Genomic DNA, 25,321 nt, shown 5'->3' with positions numbered 1-25,321 from the left:
ACATGGTACCAACATTCTGACTTACTATACGGTTCTGCAACAAGATCACAGCAACCCCCCTCCAAAAAAAAAAAAAAAAGACAGTCGGTCACTTTGGGACGCTTTTAAAAGAAAATGACGGACTAAGCACTGACGGAAGTGGATTTTCGTCCATCAGTGTAATCGTCACTAGCCACGTCCGTCCGACAGACTTCACTGGCGGACTGCCTAACAGACTGACCAACTGACGATTACAATTCTGTTCGTCACGAAAAATGACAGACTGACAAATGACGGACCAGCAAAATTTCGTATAACGTCTACCTGTGAACATTATGAATATGAAGGTAGACACAAATATAACATAACATTTGCCTATTTGCAGTTAGAATATAGAATATTCGGCGGTGACATTTGGACCCTTTGAGCCTTCCACTCTCAGAGGCACACAACCATGTCAGTAGTGGGCCAGTAAAATCTGAAATATTTAGTCAGCCTCTATGAAGTGTCAACCCACGTAGCATGCTCAGATCCGAGTCCAAGTTAACTTCCAAGACCAAGTTCACATTATTATGTTTGCATTCCAACAACATGAACTCAAAATGTTTCTCATTTTGCCTCTGCCACAAATGTTCATTCATGTCAGCAGTGTTTGTTTTGATTGTTTTGATGTCATATGATATGGACAATCATAAGGGAGACTATTCATAGCTGCCAAAACACTCCAATTGAGTTGTGCATTGTAAATGATTAAATAGCCAGATGGTCTTTACTCCGATGCCAGATACATTTGCCTCTAAATGTGTCACTTGTGCCGTTTGAAGCACTTCGATTGGCGAGCTTTGTTTTGGTGTAAAGTGAATGATGGTAAAGTGCAAAATAATCAGTCATTTGGTACCGGGGCCTCCAGTGGGGGCCTCGCCATCTTAATCCACCTCTTGATACTACCACAATCATGTCGCACTTACAGAAACCATCAATACTACATAAGTATGCAATATTAACAATGTGCAACTGTGCTATAAACATCATCTGGAGCAGTTCAGAATCAATGTTTAATAACACGACAAAAATAATAAGTCACATTATTACATCAGGCTCATCAAAGATGCTGCTTAATAATAGATCAACACTGTGTAGATTTTTACAGCTGTGTTTTGCTCGCTCTGACCGACCAATTGGAGGACGGAAAAATGCTGCCGTAATCGATGGCCAGCCCGCTGGCTTTGCGGTACAAATTTTAAGAAACAGTCTTATTTGCATTCTGGATGAAGTTACATTACATGGGCCAACACGATTGATTCTGATTCTGAAGGTTCCCGGCGGACTTTATTGACATGGCAACACATAGAGGCTGAAAGCTGATCGGACAACAAAATTCTAATTTCCACATACACATATTGAGAGCAGTGCAACCAAGAGAAGTGATGAAAATAGACTTTTTGGAAATACGTTAATACAATCACATGTAACAACTGTCAAGGCTTTGCTAGCCCTACCTGTATGTGACTAAAAATAATGAAACCTTTTCCCCCAGTTTTCAGTCATAAACCTGTATATCGACGCTGTCCTGTGAAAAACACGTATGTCCAAATTGGGATATACGGTATTTTTTAAAATTTTCATCTTAATGTGATGTCTATAACGCAGAAATACCCATCAATGTAAAAACAAGAAAAAAGAAATAAAAATTGGCGTGTTTTTAACAGGGCAGCAACGATATGTAATATAAATATCAAGACAAGCCACCAAAAATAAAATATGTGCCCATAAAATAAAATGTCACATATTTATTTGCAATGTGTATGGATAGATGAGCAATTTCGGAGGAACACTCGCATGTACTGTATAAGGCTGTGACAATTCTTTTGACACATCACAATGCGTCCAATGAGCAGCAGCTCAAAACTTGTACAAGGTCTATGCTGCCCGTTTCCAGCGCTTGCTTTTAAAAATAAAACCATTTTCAATAAAAAGTCCAACACCAGATGAACATTAAATCTTTTCATCCATGTATTTCTCACTTGCTTTCCTGCGACCCACTTTTTCCCCACCCGTTTCCTGTTTGTCCAACAAAAACTATATCCAGGTACAAAACAGGGATGTCTTGAGATACGAGTGACCTGACCTATGAGTTTGACGAGCCGTCGTCCGGACAATTTCGTGTATGGTTGGCCGTGAACTCATTTCACATCACGGCAAGCTGCAGTTTGGCAGATAGTGAGCAATGCTTGTCAAAAAAGAGGCGTTATATTAAAACAAAATGCCAGGGGGAGCAGCACAAAATCCAGCAAACCGAAGCTTAAAAAAGATGTGCTTTTATTTTGGGATAAAATACAATGTTATTAAGTGATATTTTTCTGATTAAGCAAGAAATATAATTTTGGGGGGGGAGAGAAGGCTGGAAGTGATTAATGGCATTTGAATTCGTTCCAAAGGGGAAATATGATAAGAGATACTAGTGTTTTCATTTGCTCCATCGAGGCCTGTAATCAAAGACTTGGCCGAGCACTTTATGAAGCATGGTCTTTAACTGGCCACATCACATGTCCCGTGGGCCACGACTTTTTATGAACTTGCAGTGAGGACAGCAACGGACGTGTATTTATAGTCTGCGCACTGAATAAACTATCAATGTTTTTGCACGCTCCTTGCCTTGATGCCACTAACTGAGCGTCACTTGGGATGCTTGAGTTTTCTTCCATGTGTTTTTTTATGTCGACCTCCTGGACGTCTCAAAGCCAGTGCTTTTATATTATAGCCATTTGAGTAATTGCTGTGCAAAGAAACCCCCTGTCGGGAGGTGTGTTATACATTCGAGTAAATCTGCTGTTGTTTGTTAACAAGACGATTCCCAAAGTACTCAAATGATTTGCACAAAATTTTATGGTGAGGCAGGCCAAGGAGGAGCCCATTAAATGTGGCTACACTCAACTTTTGGTTGCACTCAAATTGATTGAAACCCCACGGCACGTTACGTTGACAAAAATGTAAACTAACATTGCATTACTTTGCAGGTTCATGTAATATACAATGTAATGAGTGATCTATTTCTTTTTTATTTTATTTTCTATTTTGTGAAGATTGTGCAGTCTTCAATGAATTTTATTGCATTAACAATAAATTGAGCCTGCCATACTGCAATAGCTTCCCATAGAGCTACGGAATTGTGGCCGAGGAATTTTCTGTTTTGTCACATCTATTGGGGCCAATCAAGCCTACAAGTAGAACAGTACATAGCTTACCCTTGTTGAAGTCTGTCGAGAGAAGAGTAAAACGAACCTCTTTTAAGTCCAGTAGTGGCAAAACTATTGACACTCTGTCCTGAAATAGAGGTACAGATACTCGTGTACAAATGTCACTGGTACTGATTCAACTCCTGTACTTAAGTAAAAGTTAAAAAGTACGTACTCGGAAATTTACCTTTGTACAAAAGTCAAAGCCAAAAATGATTTTTTTTTGACTGTCCGTTATCTGGCTGGCACAAGACACAAACCATCATCGTCATCATCTTCCGCACACAACTCAGGCGCGTGTACCACTACACCATCAGTGACGCAAGACGCGAACCATTTGCCACAAATCATTCTCAGAGTCGATCGGATAACATCAAATAATTCTATGAAAAAAGGCCATGGATGGATAACATCTTGGCTCTTCTGAATCTGCGATGGTCTGTTGTTGTCTTTGCCCTGGTTCACGTTACTCCATGTTGCCCTGTCTGTTTTTCCTCACCTTATAAGGCTCCAAGAGCTCAATTAATAAATCAGTAAAGATCGTAACTGCAGTTGACTTGACCTCTCTATTTCGGCCGTGTCGTCATCCGCAGCGATTTCAAAAATAATAAAAATAAAATAAAATAACAAAACTATTTTGACAGACGATTACAAAATATGTGTCAAAATAAATACTCATGTAAAGTTCAAGGACCTGAAGAACAGCGGTAGCAGCTGCCTCCTTTGTTGACCGCAATCAATCGTTGGCAGTTTAATGCTTGGCATGATGACACTGCATCCTTACACCGCATTCCAAATTATTACGCAAAAGATGTTTTTCTCAGATTCATATCATCTCTGCAAATAGAACAACAGTGTGTGTTTTTTTTTCCCCCAAATGAAAACGTGCAGTCATTTTTGTTCAAGTGATTATACACAGTAATGTTTCAAGACATTGGTTGGAAAGAACTGAAAATAGTCATTTGTTAGAATTTGCAGCATTAGGATGTTATATTTTTTACTATCAAAAACATCTGAACAGGTCAAGTTGCATTTGAACCTAGGACCTCCTATTTGATAGCAGCTTCGCAAGTCTTGCATCCATTGTACTTGTGAGTTTATGGACAGCTTGCGCTTGAATTTCTTCCCAGGATGTCAGAATGGCCTCCCTTAGCTGCTGGTGGATGTTTTTTTTTGTTTGTTTTTTTTTTAAAGGATGTTATCATTGAGTTTTCTTTAAAAACATTCAAATTATTCTCTAACAGTTGATGACTTGAAAATCATGCTGAGCGCCATTTGCATAGACTATTTAATACACATCTGAGCAAAATATCATTTAATAAAATAATTTGAAACATGGGAGTATTAATCCAACTGCACAGTTTTAATTGCCCAATCTGTCACGTGAGGATTGGGATTTGGACCCATACGCAGACACGACACGGAGGTTGAAGAGTAAAAAGTCTTTATCAACAAAAAATACTAAGTAACAACAGAGATCAAGACTGGAAGAGTTTGCATCCTCACTCCAAAAATGTTTGACGTACGTGACAACATGTCACTGAGTCACTCAAGCTTTTAAACGGTAAGACCTCAGGCCTATGTGACATCATAAAGGACCTTAGCAACTGCATAGCAACTGTTACATCACGTCATAACACAATCCTCAGATTTGACTTTTTTTTTTTTTTTTTTTTTTGCACGTTACCTGAATTGTCAGCAGTTTCACAATCCAACTGGCCAATCGGATTCTTGCTATTGTAGCTTGCGCAGCACCTGAAGGCCACGTGGCGACAATGTTGATGACGTGACCGTCGGGGAGCGCATGCGGGCTCGCCTGGGCTCACCTGTTCCTTTTAACAGCTTTCACATCAAGACGCGTCTCCCTCCCGGCGCGCACGCGCGCGCAGACCTGCTTACCTGCGTCCAGCACATGCTGCTCAATCAGTCGGACAATGTACGGACCAGATAAGAGAGGAGATGTTGGAGAAGACAGCGTGCCGCGCAACAAGCTCGAGCTGCTCTTTGTGTTTGCCTCGTTGTCAGTGCGCCGGTTGTTTGCCAGACGGCGAGAGGTGAGAACGAGAGAGAAAAGTGCAGACTGTTTGTTTCGGGATGTCACATGCCCATTAGGTGATTGTATTCTTGTTTTGTGGTCGTCGCCGCCGCCGCCGCCGCCGCGTGTGCGTCAAGTGCCTCTCGTCTCATTCGACCGTATCTTCCTCCTCTCTCTGTGGTTGCACCTTTTGGCAGATGCCCTCTTTTCACAGCACTTGTTCTTGTTCTCCCCGTCGCAACAGACCGGAGCTGCTAATTGATGCTGTTGTTCAGGGACAAAATGACAACAAACAGTTGGGTTTGTTTACAACCCTCAAAAATGGATAATGGCGGTGACTGGCTAGTTTCCCTAATACAGTACAAAATACCAGTGATTCTTTCAAATTTGGCTCTGCCTTCGTTGGCCCTTAAAATACAAACCTCTTCAGAAAGCGCACGCGTGCAGTCCTAAATGTGGTATCGAGATGTGTGCTGAATCTTATTGCTTCCTGAAATGGCTCGATATAGTTCCTGGAGGCAGAGAATAATCCCTTCGCTATAGTCAACCTGGACTATAATCGGCTGTTGGATTGCACACACAACCACAAAGGCAACAAACAGCCCTACCTTGAGATAAGTTGCTGTCATTCACATTCAACCTTTTTATAAATTCTTTTCAGAAGGAAAGACGGCCCAGTGAATAATTGCTCTCTGTGTTATTGTCGACCATCAGTGGCAAAAACGTGATCTCTTTAAAGTGGAAGTCAACCCAAACTTTTTTTTTTTTTTTCAATAATATGTTCTATGCAGGCCCACTCGTTGAAACACGGCATTATGATAAATATTGCGTTTGTGGCATAAGAGTTAATCCACCCATTTTTTTAGCCTTCTCTGGGGATGGCCATTTTGTCCCTTCTGTTGACTGAAAATGACATCACGGTTGCTCAGGGCTCAGGTAACGACCAATCACGGCTCAGCTTCAGAAAACAGGCGAACATGTTTTTTTGCACAGGCAAACTTTCAGCAAATCAGGCTTTAAATGTCTGTCATTTGAAAATAACAGCCTTCAACAACATGTAATAGGTTCATAAAGCTTTTATGTCATCACTTTCCTTTTGACTTTTCTGCTTCTATTTTTTTTTTCCAATCACTTACTACATGACATGTCTTGTTGTTTTTTTTTTGTTAGCTCAAGCTGGAAAATGCGTTGCATTTTTCATAACAATGTCCATGGTGGACAGTAGTGCAGTCCTTGAGATTCTTCCTGTTTGAAAGAAACTGCATGTTGGTAGCTTCATAAAGCTTGCATGTCTTCTCCGGCATGTTGGGCTTGCATTTTTTATTTGACCGTTAAGGAGGCATTGCTCCAGTTCTGAAGCCACACTCAAGTAACAACAGTCTGTGTTGTCATGTCTTGTCAGGCTCGCCGTATTTTCACGATGTCCATCCTTCGCAACAAGCCGGTAAAGACTAACAACATGACAGTATCCTGCCAAGTAATTATGTGAAAGAAGAAAAAAAAAAAAGCTAAACCTTCCTTTGAACACGTACAACTCGCAGCTGGGTTTGGTGGCATTTCAAAAGTCGCGCATTCATGTGGACGGTGGCTGGTTTCTCCAAGAATGATCCCACTGATGATTGTTGTCATGGATTTACTTGGCTGGGGAAGAGAAAGATGTTGCCATGCGCTTTTAAGGAGACAAGCCGCAAAATTATGTCGCACATTGAGGAGGGATGTAGCCAGACATTTTTCAGTGGGGGGGCCAAAGTGATACAACACCTCAGTGAGGTGCAGGGGGGGGGGGGGGGGGCGGGGGGGTGGCTTCGGGGGCATTCTTTATCATAGCATCCACAGTCACGGTTTCAGGACATAAAATTCACACCTATTCAGAACAATGGCCATCACACTCAGAATCAAGCAGGAATAAGTCAAAAAAGCAAAATGTTTTGCTGAGCTTCATTTAGTAGATGATGCCATTTTCTTTGCGGTCACTTTGCTCATCTCATAGTTGACTTCTATCCCATGCACTTCATCGCTAGCCAACGGCCAATCAGCGATGACATTTCGCATGCTGCGATCAATGGCTCATTCATTCAAATCAAAGCTAAAACGCACAATGACGGGAAATTCTCTTAATTCGTCACGATTGTAAATGTCGCTTTTGACTTTGCTGTTTCCGCTTGTATTATGAGTGTTTGTGTAAGAGTGGTATATGCGTGCATTTTATTTTCTGTGGACCCTATGATAAACAATGACCTCTCGGCCGTGTCGTTTGCTTGCCTTGGTGTGGGAGTCACGACATTGATTGGGACTGACAAAGAATCAAATGTTACAAAAGAGAAATTGTTTGCATTCAGACGAATTGTACATTTTCTCCTGAAATATGCAGTTCACATAAATAATTTGTGGCAGAGTATCAAGGAGTCCAAGAATAATGCGTCCACGTGAAAACCAAAGAAAATCCTCCGCCCCTGACATTGAGGGCACAACAACACTTCATTTGTAGTGTGCAAACGAAGCCAGGAATGACTGTATCACTCAAATGCATGAACGTGACTTAAGAGTCGAGTATGATTCGGCTGAAAGCATGTTTTCTCCCTGGAACACAAAGAATCTTACACACGGCCAAAGTTTGTGCCCACTATTACGTCATGCAACATTACTTGTTGCCAAATGTGTTTCTTGAACTTAATTATGAATACATCTGTGAAGTAATTTTCTTCCCAGCAAACATACTTCAATCTTTCAATCACAGCAGCTTTTCTTAAATTTGGTCCAAGTGGAATAGAATTTGATGTAGAGATGATGCGGAATTTCTTGATCATTTTACAATTGTTTTGTGGCCACATTGGCTTTCAATAGAGTCCATTCAGGTGAAGAGTATTGCTTGGGCATAGTACACAGAAAGCTGTCAAATGTAGTTGCAATCCATCAACTGAGCTTAGTAAGAGATCCAATGAATGAGACATGAATACCTGAACTTGAGAAAACCATGGTTTGTGACGGTTTTTTTTTTTTTTTTTTTTTTTTGTGCTTTTGTAAAATATGGCCACCAAGAAAAAATGGATTCAAATGAACAAAAGGCTGAAGGAGAGCTAAGGCACTTCACTTGTACTTCAGTCATGTCACGGTCTCGACGTGGCCCTCAGATGCTTCAAAAGCTACAGTTGTCTGTGTGCAAAACACAACCACACACAAAGTTGACCTTTTTGCCGTAATTCCAAAAGATTTGTTTGGCGCAAACACACCGCTGCTCATCGCCGCTAGAACACCATACCCACACACTTTGGGTCTGTATTTGTTCATGCGGAACAAGGGCCTAAGTCAAGGTCAAACAAATTTTGAACACTTTACAGCCAGTCAGTCACTGTAAGGCCAAACCCTTTAGGTTCCTGTCAGGGAGGGAAAAACATAACAGGAAAAGCCGACCTCAATGTTAATCATTGACACTTTAAACGGTGGTACTTGTTTGCTGACTCGCATTTAACATGAGCTCGCATGTGACTGGTTAATTCTGAATATAGCCACATCCCCCCTCCCCCATTTATAAAAGGGTGTGCAACATACTTGTGCAAACACATGATTTCAGTTATTTATTGATTTTTCATTTTTGTATTTGAGTTGTACAGGTTGCGTGGCATAATTGGTGAAAAATCACAAAAGCCTGGCATTTGAAGAGGGTGTGTAGACTTCTTCCATCCACAGTATACGAATGACCCAGTTCGACACCTGTGGATTCCCTTATTCACGGGTTTTGTTTTGGTTTATTATTCTTGTATTTTTTAATTTCTTTGTTTTTTTTTCACAGAAAATACTTTTTGGCCGTTCATATCCTTTTTTTCTAGATTGATTTTTTTTCCCTGAACGCATTTATAATGGCCGTCAATACCACGAATAGCTGTGGTTTGCCGTATATGGCTCCTTACAAACACAAAAGTGAAAAGACATCACATCGCACGTACAAGTTAGACAATGCTTGCTAATTAGGTGCTGATGCAACACAGCCAGAAAGCCCGGAGTTTTGTAGTTGTCAATATTCTCCGACATAAGCGCGCCAGAATTATTCATCTCATTCGAGCCCTCCACTATGGGGAATAGCCTGAAATAACAGCTCCGCTCGCGCCGCGGCAGACGGCTTCATTAGAGCCTGTGAAGCATCTCCCACTATGGGACCACCCAGTCCTACCAGTCAAACTCACAGACAACTTCACTTTCATCTCGCGCCACTGAGGTGAATGCAAAGCGGAGAGATGATCCTTCATGTTTTTTTAAGTTTCATGTGAGGGATTTGTTACGTGGCTCTCTGTCTTGTCTGCTAAATGGCTTCGGTTTAACCTTGGCTTTTCATGTAGAAATACACCTATTTTGTGTTTGCGCACATTGGCGGGGTTAAAACTTGAGTCTTGTGTCAAACGGGAATTATTCTTTTATTTTTTATTTTTTTTGTTAATCCAATCCCAAATTAGACATTTCGAATTTGGTTCGGTCCTGCAGAGACTGAATCAAGTCGTGCCTTCCTACCACTTGTGGAGATGAGCTGTCATGGTCATCCATCGTGTTAATGCGCGCGGCCAAACGTGAAAAGCGAACACACGGTTCAGTCGGTCAACTGGCCGGCCATCTAATTTCGTTCAGACCACTTTTGGCTTTGACTTGAGAGCAAAACATGAGCACCGTATGGTGGCTGTGAACTGACAACAAGCAGCGGTTGGGCAGATAGGAAAAAGTCTTCAGAAAAGATGCTTCAAGCCCTTTAAATCCACTCCCAGTTGAAGCCAAAATCATATCTTGTGTATTTAAAACAACCACGTAACTTTTGGTCAGTCTGTTTAGCTTAATGCTAACAAACAATGCTAACAGATAGCATTCGTTTCACGGTGTCATAGTGGCTTAAGCAACAGATTGAATGAACGGAAACGGTGAAGCAGCACATGTTGACAGATAATAAAACAATAATCACAGTCTTATATTATTTATCCTGTGTGAAGAACTACTAATATTATTCCGGAGTTTGGACTGGCTCCATGCGTATCCGTATGTCTGTATAATACTGCATCCAAGTGGCTAAGGATCACACACCAGAAGGAACAGCACTATATCCATTGAATTGAAGTAAAATATGTGACAAAAACGGTTTGATTCTTAATCTTATCCTATTTAATTATGTCATTACTGTATGTATTTATATAGTGCAGTAGAATTTTCTTATCGAGCAAATGTATTCTTAGTTTTGAATTCCAAAGCACCACTGCGCTGACTTTATTTCAACTTTGATAAATGACGTGTCTTGTGCTTTATAGTAGGTCATGCTGAAAACATGTTATCACGCTTTACGTCATACACTACCAAATTCATATCGTGAACACCCAAACTCTTCAACCTGGTTGCGTAGCTGTAATTTCCCAGCTCACCAAATTCGAAAACGGCCCTGCCTGTAAAACAAGATCCTAATCGTGCTCGTTGCTAGAGGTGATCTTTAGTTCAGTGTCTGATTGAGCAGGCTGCCATTTCCTGGGATGCTGTGAGCCAATCATTTCACTTCACCCCAACACTCTTTCATTTCCTTCAACCCCTCTTCCCTTTACCCTCGACGTAAATTGTAGTCATTTACTGGCGCCTAGCCAACTAAATTCTGTTTGCTCGTCTTCAGGTACCACACGCGCCCCCCGAGACGGAGAGTTGCCGGGGGTGGATTACAACTTCCTGTCGGTGGATGACTTCCTAGAACTTGAAGAGAGTGGCACGCTGCTCGAAATTGGAACGTATGAGGGTGAGGATGACTGTGATAAGGACGAAGACCGTCATCCTGTGTTCCGATTGGTCGCAGTAAGAAAGAGCATATGCAATAATCCAAATGAATGCTCCCTACATGCAGGTGGGCTGTCAGATTGGACAGTTGATGTAGATGAGACATGATTGCGGGACCTGGGTCACGCTACACCTGCCCCTCTGGTTCTGATTAGGACCCTGTTTTCCCATGCTCTAAATCTTAGACTTACACAAACCTGTGTGCATGTATAAACGTGGCGCATGCGGGGGAGACGTGTGTATGCAAGTAAGTAAGTGTGTGTCTTTGGGGAAGGCTTGGTGATTTGTGTGTCTGTAGGCCTGGGAGAGAATGTTACAACACTAATCTGCTTGGCAGCAGTCCGCAACTCTGTTGGCACTTGGCACATTTCTCCCTTTCACACAGGCAAAGTCACAAACCTGTCCGCAGGAGTGTGTGACGAGCAAACTAATAGGGGACTAGCTTCGTTCGGAACTAACTCATATTCATATGATGTCATATATATGCATGGTGCACTTGATAGTGATGGCACTTCGCAAAATCTGAAATTGTAAGTCAATCGGAGAAGGGCTTTGGGAGCTACGGCGATTTTTGGCAAAAAGGGGCGTGGCCAACTTCCTTTTAACCCTAATATCTCAATCACCTACAATACAGGCATATATAAAAACATTAGCATGATTTGATGATGATTTTATCTCAGTAACCAAGACTGAATATTCGATGAGTATTTGACATATGGATACTTTGACTCCTTATTGCTGCTAAACAAAACAAAACAAAAAATTATCTCTGACACTTATATGTTTTAGAGAAGATGTCAGAGATTACATGTCATTTCATGAAAAATGGTGTTCCGGTCACATGATCCACAAGTTCAATTTCAAGATCAAATTATAGGTCAAAAGGTCAAGTTGCTAAAATATCTTGTAAATAAATCTTTGTTGAATTCCATTTCCAACAATACCTATATTGTAGGTGATTGACCTAGTAGTTGCTGAGATATTAGGGTTAAAAGGAAGTTGGCCACGCCCCTTTTTGCCCTAAATTGCCGTACCTCCCAAAGCCCTTCTCCGATTGACCTACAATTTCAGATTTAGTGATGTGCCGTCACTATCAACAAGTGCACCAAGTTTCATGAGACTCTGAATCCACTTGGTTCAACCCACTGGTTGATTTGACATTTGCTGTACTTGCTGTAAATTACGGTACATACACACAAGGCTTTGCGGTCCAACACTTGGGAATTGGAGTAATAAACACCGAGCCGTTGTGTAATTGGAGTGTCCAGGTCGTATTGACAGTTATTGACGTTCGATTTCAATAGCTGCTTCAAAACGTACCATAATAATACATTCCCAGAAGCGTCCAGCATTATTATATCCCCGTGTGCTTTTCATTGCGTTCAATTCGCCAACCTTTATGCCTGATAAGATGACTATCAGAAATCGTGTTGTTGCAATGAATCAATTGTAGTTTTCCCTGGTTACTGTGACAACTTGCTGATTCCAGTGTACTGTAGCTCTCTTCAAATGACACCCATCTCTCTTAAAATAAGGCAAGCCAGGCGAATTCTAAGACAAAAAATTGACCTGCATGCCAGCCAGCCGCGATGCAGTTCTATTCTAATTCCGCTTTGTCTTCTCGGAACTTGATGTTGGGGATTCATAGAAGTTTTTTTTTTTTCTGCACCCACTGTCTGTTCTTGAGTCTTTCTCCTTCTGCCTCTCAAGCATGCTAATGTCCTCTTGTTGCCTAGGTAACTATTATGGGACCCCCAAGCCGCCGAGGCAGCCCGTCATCGGGACAGTGATTCTCGGGGATGCAGGCTCCCAGCAGTCCACCCCCAAGCGCACCAAGTCCTACAATGACATGCAAAGCGTCCGAGTAGTGCCCGCTGACGACGACGATGACGACCGGGCCTCGGAAATGAACAACGCTTTCACAGGTGAGAGCGGCGCAGCGCAGCGCATTTCCTTCCTCAATGTCTCTTTCTCTCACGGTCTTGTCAGTGCCGGTCACTTTCCCCGCCCGCAGGAAGCGTCCACGCGTATGAGATGTGTTTGTCCGAGATAAGGGACACAGTTGGAGGGAGATCATGTGTGTTTGATCTTCCATGTCGAGTGATTACATCATGTCTTTGTCAGGCTGAGTTCCTTGCGCACAAGCCTGCAAACACTGCCATCTGCCTGCGAGGAGGAGGGAGACATTATTCAGGCACATGTTTTTGAAAGCCAAACATTGTCATTTCTTTCATCGTGCATTTGGAATGCAATGGAATAGCAAGCCTTTATCGTCATCTCCTGCTTGTGACATGAGAATTACGTACTTGTCGCTGACAAGGGATGGACCGGGACCACGTGCTCGATTAAATATGCAGGACGGAACGCGGCGGCGCTTAGGCGATGGCCAGCTCTGCAATTAATCATATTCAAATGGGCATGTCAATGTAGTAAAATGCAATTTTCAAATCGCAAAGACTGCAATTTGAGAAAATGTGTCCATTCGGTTGGTTGGTTAGGCTATATATATATATAGATAGATAGATAGACGGATAGATAGATAGATAGATGGATACACGCAGTGCTTAGCATAAATGGGTACACCACCCTTGAAAATTTTAAAGGGGAAACACATTTTTTTCAAGGATATGTTCCCAGCAGGCCCGCTAGTCAAAACATGGCATTCTGATGAATGTTGCTTTTGTGGAATATACATTTTTCACACGTTCAGCGGACGCACTCACACCGTTTGCGAGTGAGGACAATAGCTTGATTAATTTTTTTTTTTTTAAACATTTATATACAGTAAATGCCTTTTTTTTTTAATTATTCAAATGTGTCTGCGTTGTCCACAACACACTTCTCCGTGGTTTGCTTTGAAGCTCTTTTTTTGCTCTGTTTTGTGAGTCTTTGAGTTTCCCCCGCCTCTCTTGATACTGCGGATGTGTGCCCTCCTTGTGTCCACTTGCCAGGCTGCCAGAATGTTGAATTAGCATTTTGATCAGGCCTGAAAGGGGCGCAGAAGTGGTCCGACTCTGCCGGGCCAGAGCTGGGAATTGAGCGGGGACAGCCGGCCAGGGGCTGAGAAAGCTACTTTATGGAGATTGAGAAAATAAAGAAAAATAAGAGGGTGTTTTTTTTTTCCTTCCAATTAGCATATTCCTGGGGTCCTTTCAGTATACTATCAACAAAGGGGAAGGGGAAGGGGCCGCATTAGCGTGGGTGTGATGTTGCATGATAATGACTTGCTTATTTCCACTGTTCTTCTCTGCCTTGTGTGAGATATCAACTGTCTTTTGTTCTTCTATGTGTTGCTCCTTGTCTTGCCTGTTGTGTTACCCAGGATCCTTAGTGCGTAGTCTCTTCCCCTCTCCTTTGCTGTGCGCAGGTAACCCTAGCGAGCAGGATGAGAGCCGCGGCGGGGGCGGCGGCGGCGGCGGCATCCTGCGGCCGTACCCCGCGCGTGACAACGCTCCTTCCTGTGGCCTGAACAATGCGGCCATCTCCACCGCCGACAGCGGGCAGCAGACGCTGGCGGAGCCGCAGGTCTCGCCGGAAGACGCGCTGGGGCCGCTGCCCGACAACTGGGAGATGGCCTACACTGAGAACGGAGAACTTTACTTCATAGAGTATGTGTTCCAGCCGGAAAGAGCTCCCAATTGAGCAAGCATGGATTCACTTTTCGCTCCAAGCAAAGTCGTCAACGTAGCTCACAAAGTAGTCGCTGCATACTGTCCCGTCTTGCACGTCCTCCCTCCCAATGTGGCTTGAAGGCCTGTCCGGCCCTTCCGCTGCCCCCCCCCCCGCCCCCGTTAATCCCTGCATGCACGGGTCTGGAAAGGAGATCAAACCCCGATCACCTGATTACCTCCACCTCTCTGTCCTCTCTGCAGCACAACAAAGGCACACCACCAGGACATGGCTGTGCATTTAAAGAGCTTGTATGTTCATTTTTACAATCACTATTGTTTCTTTTTACGTTGAAGGGGGAAAAGAAAATTCCAGGGGGTGATTTTTCTCTTTTTTTATTTATTTATTTTTTGTTTGTTTATCTTGCCTGTGTTGCTCTGTTATCCGTGTTAGTCCGTGCATTCCTTGATAAATATGCAAACCTGTTTGAAATTGAAGTTGCGATTGACTCGGGCTTTAGCAAAGAGGCTCTATTGAAATCTTTGTTGTTTTGTGTTGTTTCAGCCACAACACAAAGACCACGTCATGGTTGGATCCCCGTTGTCGAGACAAAGCCTCCCGGCCTCTGGAAGAGTGCGATGACGATGGTAAGCTGTCACAAAACATAGTGTGCCACTTGAGCACTGTGAAATAATGTTGAGCTGTCTGGGGAGACAAATAAGAAGTTGGCAAGCACGCAATGTCCAAGAGGCAGCTGATGAGTAGCGCTGAGGAAAAAAAAAAAAAAAAAAAAAACACACGTTGGGAAATTGCACCATCAAGTGGCAAAAGAAGAAAGTAGCATACCTCTGTGTGGTAACCTTTTTAGATGATGCCCCATCCTTTATTTCTGTGACTTTCTAAGGGGTTTCTCGTTCCCTTTTTTTCTCCTGTCACCTCTGTCATTTCATTCTTTATTTCACCCGTTTCCTTCCTTCCCCACCCGATTCTCCTCGACTCCCCATCCCTTTTTTCGTCCTTTGTTTGTTTTGTCTTTGTTCTTTCACTATGGAGAAGAGGGGATACATACGGAGGACCTGGAGAGTGATCTAGGTAGGATGTCTCTCTTTTGTATCACCAAGCGGGTTTATTGCCAACATTTCACATAACACAAACACGAGTTTTGGCTCAAAGCAGGATGCAGGGCTACTTTGGAGCATGTTTGCCGCTCTTGGCAGACTGGAAATGAGCAAGGCCCGGCCGGCGTCAGTGCGCGTACTGCCACTCAATAAATGCTTCTGTCAACAGCAAATTCACTAATGGATCCCTTATTTACTTGCATACTGCACGGTGTGCGTCCATTGCCAGAAAACGCACGTTCTCCTTCTTGCTCTTTCTTTTGCTTTCCCCGAATTTGCGAAGCATCACAATTTGTAGAAAAGTGTCCACAGTTTTCGGAAAACTGAAATTTGCAAACATCTGCTTTTACGTTGGAAAACAATGATTGAACAAGTAACTGAATCCGTTTCAAAAAGTACAACCTCAAACCCTCTTGTGTGATATTGCCATATTGCTGTTTAGGTTTTTTTTTTTGTTTAAATCACTAAACAATAACAAATAAACAATAACAATTTGTTAATAAACAGTATCATGGAAAAATGTTTTTGGATTTAATGCAAATTTTGATCTGATTATTAGATTGATCGATTTATTGTAAAAATTGAATAATGGCTAGAATAATCAATTCTAAAATTAGTCAATAGTGACAGCCCTACTGCATAGTGCCTCATTTTTGTATGTATTTTTGATGAAGATACATTCATTTATGTACCGTAATCATCTGCAACAAAGATGACCTTTAAAAAAATAATGCAACGTTAAATCAGAGCTTCAGTTTATACTGTGCATTTTTTTCGTAGCGCGTAAACATAATTTGTATTGACTTAACAGGTTACCGTTGTAGTCACGGCTCGAAATGTAAAAGAGGAAAAAACCCTTAAAAGCACATAGCCTACTACTCTTAAGTATATCCACATTTTGTGAGTTTTCTTTTTGATAAAATAATGAAGGGAAAAAAAAATGTGTTGTTTTAATTTCTAGTATGAAAACAAAAACAAACTGTTAAACGTGTCAACATTTTACGCAACAAGCCATTTTATTGATCAGCAAAGGCACAGTTGCCCTGAGGTCGTCGTTTGAAGCTTGAGTTACCGTTGGCCTTGGAAGTATGTCGCTAATGGAAACACATTCCAGTCTTGAACTGGATGTTAATGTTTGGCCTTGAAAGCCTTTTTTGCTGTTGCCGGCTGCTGAGAAGTAAACGGCTACCGATGGTGAAGTTCGGTGAACATCGACAGCATGCGCACACTTCCTGACGCAATCGTTACAGTGCAATACTTAGCGTTTATTATGCCGCTGACCAGCGGTCTGATTGTTGACATCTCAACGAAACCAGGTCACGGTTTCATTTTTGATGCCTTGTGACAGCTATGCACAAAATGGCTGTAGCCAAATTAGTTCAGCCTGAATTGTTGGCACAAATAATCAATTTGTCACGTCGCTGTCAATGCGCTGATTTGATGCGACGCTAGTTCACTGCTAGCTGATTGCCGTTCGATGTTTTACGCTCTGTGTCGGCCTGTTATTTCAGAGCTGCCGCCAGGATGGGAGAGGATAGATGACCCGGTGTACGGAATTTACTATGTCGAGTAAGTAAATCACCTTGTTGGCACGTCAGCGCGCAGCTCCAAAGGAAATCAAGCCGTCTTCTCTTGGAAATACAGTTTACTACGCTTTTAAACCGGAGAGCTGTCAAATCTAACGAAGCTCCCCCCCCCCCCCCCCGGGTGTCAGTCATATAAACAGGAAGACCCAGTACGAGAACCCGGTGGCGGAGGCGCGGCGTCGCAAAATCCTGCAGGAGCAGCAGCAGCCGCAGCCTCCAGAAGGTGAGCGGTACATTCGAGGTTGGTTTCCTGCCCATTTCTTCCTTTCTTTCTTTATGTCCGTCAGTGTCTCGTCCGCTGCTCACTGGGGTTCGGGTGCTAGAATCTCCATTTGCTGTATCTTGGAGACAAAAGCGTTCGCTTGCCAAATCAATCAAATCTATTGGACATGTTTATCAATTCAACTTGAGCCGTCCCAAGCCCCGGTGTTGCTTTTTGTCATTATTATTTTAGTGATCAATATTCATATCTGTTGTGCATTGTTTTCTAATTTCTTCGCCATAAAAAAAATGGTTCTCGCTTTAGACCATCTTGACAATTTACAAATATTCTTTATTTGCTCCATTATCATAACATAACCTTCCTCGATGCTGAATGTGTACAGATAGCTTGGTATGCTCATTATTTACACTCGCAAACCAAATGTAAATCTAATGAGATCCCAAAGAAGAGCTGCGAAGAAATGATGCCTTGATAAATCAAATAATGCTCGGTTTTGCTTAACTGATGATCTGTAAACATTTAATGATGTTTCTTATGGTGCGGCGCACACTATAATTAGAGATGTTTCGTATATTTTTTTCACATTATTGAGCTACATGCTGGCCCGTAGGTTGGAAATTTTATATACGATCGGTAAACACGAAATTATTCAGAGCTGGGTATCGTCTATCCGTCACTTAAGTTCTCGTCGGAATCTCCGGCCCATCCACGTGGTCCCAGTCCGTCCCTCATCGGCGACAGCCAATCGGCGTCAAGAACAGAATTTTCACGCCACGCGCAGGTGCCGCATGAGCACACACGCCGCCAAATAAAGACAACAAATATCAAATAAAAACAAAAGACACACACACGCACACAGCGTGGCGATCGGTGAAATAAAAACAAAATGTCATTGCATCTGTGGGACCGAAAGGTATACAACACCCACTGCTTTATTTTTTATTGGTTTGGCTGCGTAAAATAGAGGGAAAACTGACAAAATTCGGTGGCCGAAAAAAATCTCAAGCGAAAATAGCGAATTATTACATAGTTTGTCATTTATGTATGTGTAATTAATTTCAATTAGATGTTTTAAAGTCACGTCCGTATTTTGTCCTTATGTAGCTGCTGTACTTGGCGACCTTTTGCCCAGGTCGCGGACGGAGGACGGACCGGCAAAATAGTGTAAAGTGCCCATCTCTGATTTTTACCATGCGTCATAAAAAAGTTGTAAAAAATATGTTTCCGTTCTTGAACCAAACCCTTAATTCATAAATATTACTAAATAGATTACGTCACTGTTTCTTATTATTATAAAAACCTGATGTGCTAGAGGAAAAAAAATGGCAGAATCAAAAGAATCTATGTAGTAAACATTTCTTCACTCATATAATACTGCATTTCGCTGGCGTCGGACCAAAATCTTGTACCTCCAAAATGGTCACTTTTCAGGAGATCCCAAAAATGGGAAGCTTGTTCAACCATTAGCATAGCGTCGTGGAAGCGAGCATGCTTTTTTCAACATTTTTGGTTGGTCAATAATGTGCCAAAATAACACCCACGCGTGTGGACTGACCAATTGCAAAGATTTTTGAAAAAAATATGAAATTCACCCAAAAGTGGCTTATGAGGTTTTGCCCCGACGCCGGCGATATAATAAACAACACATTTTTTATGACTGCATTTTGCATTTTTCCATTGATTGAATGTGCCAATCAAAAGTGACCATTCAACTCATGTTTGCATTGTGTACCAAATGACTGCTCTTGTATGTGTGCGCACTAACATTTTTGTGTGTGTCTTTGCCATGTTTATTTATACGTGCCGTGATAATACAACGTTGAGCTGAATATTTGTCGGGACTAACCTGAAAGAGTTTGTCCCCGCAGAGTGGATAGAGGAGCACTCTTCAGCTGCAGCACCGCTGGTAAACTACCTTCCAAACCACCTGGAGACCTACAGGGACCCTCAAGTCCCGCCAACCCTGCCTTCCGTCCCCACCGGAGCCAAACGTAAACCTCTATCATGTTGTTTACATCCGCGTAGCAATTTTAAACCTGTATTGTCAGTCTTTGACGGATGACTAGGACGCGAGCGCAAAATCTGAAATGCGGATTGGAATGGGTTGTGTTGCCGTTGCCGTTGCCGTGCAGGGGGGAAACCATTCTTCACCAGAAACCCCGCAGAGCTGAAAGGAACATTCATCAACACAAAGCTAAAGAAGAGCCGTCGCGGCTTCGGCTTCACTGTGGTCGGCGGCGATGAGCCGGATGAGTTCCTGCAGATCAAAAGTCTGGTGCTGGACGGACCTGCGGCCGTGGATGGCAAGATGGAGACAGGTGCAGTACACGTTTGCCATCAGTAGGAGGCACTCTTTTCTTTGCCAAGCCAACCCAGCTGCTTTCTCGAGTGCAGTACTTGAGAGCCCGATGCGTTTGTGCTGTTCAGCAAACGTCCACATCCCAAGAACTGTTTCATTAATGTGAGATGTGACGATTCATGCATACTTCAAGACTGTATACTGGTTTAGGAACCTGTCTTTTTGATGAGTACGTTGGACTATACAAGGTGTCAAACTTAAAACGGGAAGTCAACCCACCTGTCACCCGTTTTGTGAAGCTGAGCCATGATTAGTCATTACCTGAGCCCAGAGCAACTGTGATGTCATTTTCAGTCGAAAGAAGTGACAGAAACGTGTGGATTTTACCGCTCAACTCAAAATTCCACAAACGGTATATGAATCAGAATGCTGTGTTTAGAGTAGTGGAACATTTTTTGGGGGGGTTTAATTCCTCTTTAAGAGCAAAACATATTTTTGGGATATTTAGAACGACAGACCAAAATAAATTTCCCTGGACACTACTGTTTAGAGACAGGAGCAGCTGTGCTGTAATTCTTGATCTATGTTTTTATTTTGAACAAAGCGGCATGCACAAAGCCATATGATGACATCAACTACAATGACCCTCCATATTGTCACAGTATGGCATTCACAGGATATCAGGCCCAAGTAATATAAGTTTCGTTTGACACCTTATTGGGGCATCTTAATTCCTTGCTGGTATTTTTTTGTCTGCGTTTGAGATGCACCTCATGGGGAACAGTCAAAGTGGAACTTTTGTTTTTGCTTCTCTCCCGACGCAGCTAATGAATAGCCCGCGTAGTCTCCTTTGTCGTCACAATTTGTCTGTGTTCCTTAACATTTATTAGCTGCCATACTGTTTGCGTACAGGGATTATGCACATAAAATCTATGTTTTCTCCTCTGGGTCACATAACTTAGTTCTGACATGTTTTTTTCTGAGGCTAGCTAACATTATTGATGGTTTGTTGTGAATAACTTCACAATCGTATACAACCAATTATGTCATGATTGGGTGTTTTTTTTAACCCGAGCACACCTCTTTGTACCAATGAACCCGTGGAGACCTAAAGCCCCTTTAACATTTTTCCACAGGGCTTGGTCCACTATATTTTCATTTGTGGAAAACGGCCTCCTCTAACGTTGAACCCTTGTGACGCAGGCGATGTCATCGTCAGTGTGAACGACACCATCGTGCTGGGTTACACCCACGCTCAGGTGGTCAAGATCTTCCAATCCATCCCCATTGGCTCCATGGTGGACTTGGCCTTATGCCGCGGCTACCCGCTGCCCTTTGACCCCGACGACCCCAACACCAGTCTGGTCACCTCGGTGGCCATCTTGGACAAGGAGCCGATCATCGTCAACGGACAGGAAACCTTTGACTCGCCTTCCAACCCGAGCGGACCGCTCAACGGCCAGAGAGAGCCGCGGGCGCGCAGCCCGTCCGCCGAGGCTTTGTCCAACAGCCTGCACGGCTACACCAGCGACGTGGTCACCCTGGCCTCGTCCATCGCCACCCAGCCCGAGCTCATCACCATCCACATGGAGAAGGGAGACAAAGGATTTGGGTTCACCATCGCAGACAGCCTGACGGGAGGCGGGCAGCGGGTCAAGCAGATCGTGGACTACCCACGCTGTCGGGGCCTCAAGGAGGGCGACATTCTGATGGAGGTTAACAAAAGAAATGTCCAGAACATGAGCCACAACCAGGTGGTGGACCTGCTCAGCAAATGCCCGCGAGGGAGTGAAGTCACCATGCTGGTGCAAAGAGGTATGGAAGGCCTAATACACACACACATACACACACATATATATATATATATATATATATATATATATATATATATATATATATATATATATATATATATATTAGTGCTGTCAAATGATTACATTTTTTTAACTAATTGATCGCACATTTTCCATAATTAATCGCGATTAATCGTATTTTTTTTTCAACTACAATTTTTTACTAAGCTTGGAACCGTTATTTACTTGAGTAAAATCTTGGAATTAATATGAAAAAAAAAAGGAAAAAAGTATATTTCAATTCAAAGACTTTTCTAATAGCTTTCTTTGGTCCTTGAATACGATTCCTGTACTGTAAAATCCAACAGTTGAGCGATACACCAAAGACGCACACCTAGTATGGTATTTGAAATTGGCTATGCAAAGTATGCTAATTATTTTGGATTTCTCCAATGAGCCGTCAAGCAACTTTTTAAAGTAAAACTACGTAAATGTCCGCCTTTGCGACAGTGACTCTCCTCTCAGTTTGGCTGCACAGTGAGCAGAGGTCAGCTGCTACAGGAAATCAATAAAACGGAGTTAACTGAGTTAATTTTTTTTTAGTGCGTTATGAAATTTAAATTAATCTCCATAGTTAATTCTTAAATTTTGACTGCCCTAATATATATATATATATATATATATATATATATATATATATATATATATATATATATATATATATATATATATATATATATATATATATGTATGTATGTATGTATATGTACAGCACTCTTGAAAAATTATGAATGAAGATGCTCTTGAACTTGACCCCAAAGACTGTCAGGGATGTGTGTTTTACTATATCACCGCCATTATATTGTGCTGGCAAGTTGGGGGTGGAGGGGGGATGCTTGTTTGCCCATAGATTGATGCTCCAATCCTCCGTTGTAAACTGTTTCATTCCCTCAAAAAATGTCATTTTGCACTTTTTGGCGTAATTTTCATTTTGTACACTCGAAGAGCATTCAAAAGTTTTTTTTTAGGTTGCATAATACTGCTTCACTGAGAAGAGGTCTGCCAGTTTGATTCTGGCAGACGATTTCATTTATACAATAATGACTCAAACAAACACAAGTGAACATCTTAATTGATACCAGGATCTGCATTCAAATGTAATGCAATCTGTAAGTCGATTTTGCAAAACCTTGCTGACCTTTTGTACAAAATCACAGGACGAGCTCCCTGAAGAAAATGCTTTTTTTCCCCAATTAAATGTTAAATCCAGAATAGTTTTCCCAGTGCTAACGTAGTGACTGAACACACCGAGTCCATTATGTGTGTTCAGTCCCCATCGTTATTAAATATCATAACCTGGATGCCAATTACTGGCAGGTTTGGTGTTTGCACCCCACATTAATTATGCCCTCTAATGAGTTGACCTTGTGTGCCGCTGCTCCAATAACATTTTTTATTATATTGTGTTAAATGTCAGCATCATTACGGGCCAGCCTGTCCTCTTGTGTGTGCGTGCATGAGATGATGCTGGCTGGCTGATGTTGTCACCAAAACATGTGTGGAGGTGGAGGATAGGACGAGAGCAATGACTGTTTTTCGTGGAGGCGGGGCTCACTCTGTCATTGGTCCAGGCTGCAAATCATCTTTCTTCAGTTTGACACTGCGGTGTCATTACTGCATTTCCGGACGAGTGGCCGGCTGATGAGGGACAGGAGTGCACAAAAGGGCTAAGCGTGTTCCAGATATTGATAAATGAAGCCGTTCACGGTCAAATGAAGACCTGATTTGTGCACAGTGGTGCCTTCAGATACCAATGACCCAACTCAGGAGATATTTTTCTGATAGGAGCTCTCATGCGGCTGATTTTTGGGGTTGTTTTTTGCTTTGACTTGTGAGCAAGAATTTGACATATGAGCACCGTATATTGGCAATGAACACAAGTCTTTTCGCAACAAGCAGCAGTTTGGCAAATTGGGAACAATTCTTCCAAAAGGACTAAAACAAAGAGACCTAAACGCCGCATATTTTAGTCAATCTCATAACTTTGCCTTAAATCCGCTAGCTTAATGCTAACTGATAATGGCAAGCACCGGAGCTGGGCATTTTACAAAAAATTCCCGGTCAGTTTATTGTTTTCCGTCTGCAGCCGGGGTACCTTTCCGCCGTCCGTCTATCCGCCTTCTTGTCCGGCCGAACCAAAGCGTGATCGCCTCTAGGCTGGTCCGCATCTGTTAGCGTTTCCGTCCACCAACTTCGACTAACTTCCACTAGCAGTCCCCCCCATTCATTAGTTTCCTGATGACACGTGTTTTTACCCAGACCTTTGCCAAAAAAAATGAAAAACAAAAACGTGCACATTTTTAACCTTGGTTGAAAGAAAAACAATGCACACTAAGTATGTTTTTTAAGTTCTTAAATTGTTCTGCACGTTTGTCAAAAAACAACAACATTGCAGCTATTCTTGGTTGTAGATGCGAGAATTGTGATGATTAGGTAGCGTGTGATCATTCCTGAGCAACAATCAAAGGAGGGGTGAGGTTAGGCCGATAAGAGGTGAAATAAATAAGAAGGATGAGGATCAAGTTTCAGCTGTGCAAGTGCAAGAATACGATCGAGATAGTGAGAAGGGCGTGAGAGTGCCATGAATGTAGCTGAAAGCTCTCCAAAGCGTGTGTGTGTGTGTGTGTGTGTGTGCGCGCGTTATGTGTATGAGCTAAGCCAAGAGGAACAAAGCCGACTTCAGGCGAAGAGGTTATCGATATTTTTATCAATCTGCTTGAAACCCGCTAAGAGAAAAAACAACAACACAAAACAACAAAAAGTTGGGCATTTTATTACAGTGGCTCATGATCTTATTATATTGATGTGATTGCAAATTTTGACAGGCAGACAGAAATTATTTTTGAAGAACTGATTAACATATGGCAAATGGCTTCATAAATAATGTGCGACAACAGTGTTAAGCCCAATGGGTCATTTACAACTTGGAAGTATTATCTGCTTAGTAAATCATGTCAGTTATTACTCACCCGTACATTATGGATGAAAAATGAAAAGACAGAGCTTCGGAAATCAACATTAAAGGTTTGACCAAGAGCAAAGTCCAAACAAGGACGGCGGGAGTGGTTTTCAGGTTCTTTCTCATGATAAATGGTTGCAGAAACCAAACGAGCACGTTTGAAGATGGCCGATATCGAACACGTGCGAACTCAACCCTGACTGCCTTAATCAGGTGCCCCCGTTATCATTTTTCATAAACTTTAACAATAATCAACTTCTAAGCTACGCTTTGAAATTCAACCCACATTAAGGATAATAATAAACAAGAAGAAGAACATCTGGTGTTTTCACACACCAGCTCCTCCCCTTAAAAAAGAGGCCAGGCAGGCAGGCTCAGCAATGAGTCCTCCATCTTGTCTTCCCGCTACAGTTGCCATGACAATGGCGCACAGTGCACCCGTCCCCCGAGAGACCGGCAGAAAAAAGCCGAGACAAAATCAGACGTCATGGAGAAGCGGGAAAGCGACGAGCGAGAGGAGCGAAACACGACGATGGCGGTTGTAGAGGGACAAGATGATCAAATGTCGAGTTGAAGAGAGAGGGTGCACGGCGGCATTTTATTTGAACTTCCAATGGCGCGAGGACAAATGCGA

The 25,321-nt window shown here is 42.4% G+C and overlaps 1 protein-coding gene and 1 long non-coding RNA gene across 15 annotated transcripts in view; one reads left to right on the top strand and one right to left on the bottom strand.

The window, feature by feature from the left end:
- LOC147154002 (membrane-associated guanylate kinase, WW and PDZ domain-containing protein 1-like) overlaps positions 1-25,321 on the top strand; it is an 80,582-nt gene that overhangs the window by 32,725 nt on the left and 22,536 nt on the right. For 4 of the 14 annotated variants that reach the window (XM_086039122.1, XM_086039209.1, XM_086039220.1 and 1 more), the window contains 11 exons: positions 10,883-11,002; positions 12,777-12,965; positions 14,363-14,648; positions 14,913-14,960; positions 15,214-15,296; positions 15,703-15,741; positions 17,279-17,336; positions 17,482-17,594; positions 19,445-19,567; positions 19,709-19,894; positions 21,079-21,690. In XM_086039122.1, the coding sequence (XP_085895248.1) occupies positions 10,883-11,002; positions 12,777-12,965; positions 14,363-14,648; positions 14,913-14,960; positions 15,214-15,296; positions 15,703-15,741; positions 17,279-17,336; positions 17,482-17,594; positions 19,445-19,567; positions 19,709-19,894; positions 21,079-21,690 (1,857 nt within the window). Of the gene's footprint in view, positions 1-4,898; positions 5,270-10,882; positions 11,003-12,776; positions 12,966-14,362; positions 14,649-14,912; positions 14,961-15,213; positions 15,297-15,702; positions 15,742-17,278; positions 17,337-17,481; positions 17,595-19,444; positions 19,568-19,708; positions 19,895-21,078; positions 21,691-25,321 lie in introns of those variants that run through there. The other 10 variants (XM_086039229.1, XM_086039155.1, XM_086039130.1 and 7 more) reach the window with 10 other exon arrangements.
- On the bottom strand, positions 4,582-6,233 carry LOC147154003 (uncharacterized). The gene is made up of 3 exons (XR_015087971.1): positions 5,859-6,233; positions 5,673-5,762; positions 4,582-5,514 (listed from the first exon to the last, which is right to left on the bottom strand). It is a non-coding gene; the product is annotated as an uncharacterized LOC147154003 (long non-coding RNA).

The sequence above is a fragment of the Filicampus tigris genome, chromosome 1, assembly GCF_054856515.1.
Source record: "Filicampus tigris isolate MCC_2025a chromosome 1, RoL_Ftig_1.0, whole genome shotgun sequence".
Lineage (NCBI taxonomy): Eukaryota > Metazoa > Chordata > Actinopteri > Syngnathiformes > Syngnathidae > Filicampus > Filicampus tigris.
Note: the sequence above shows the minus strand (reverse complement) of the source record. Positions and strands in the feature narration are given on the sequence as shown.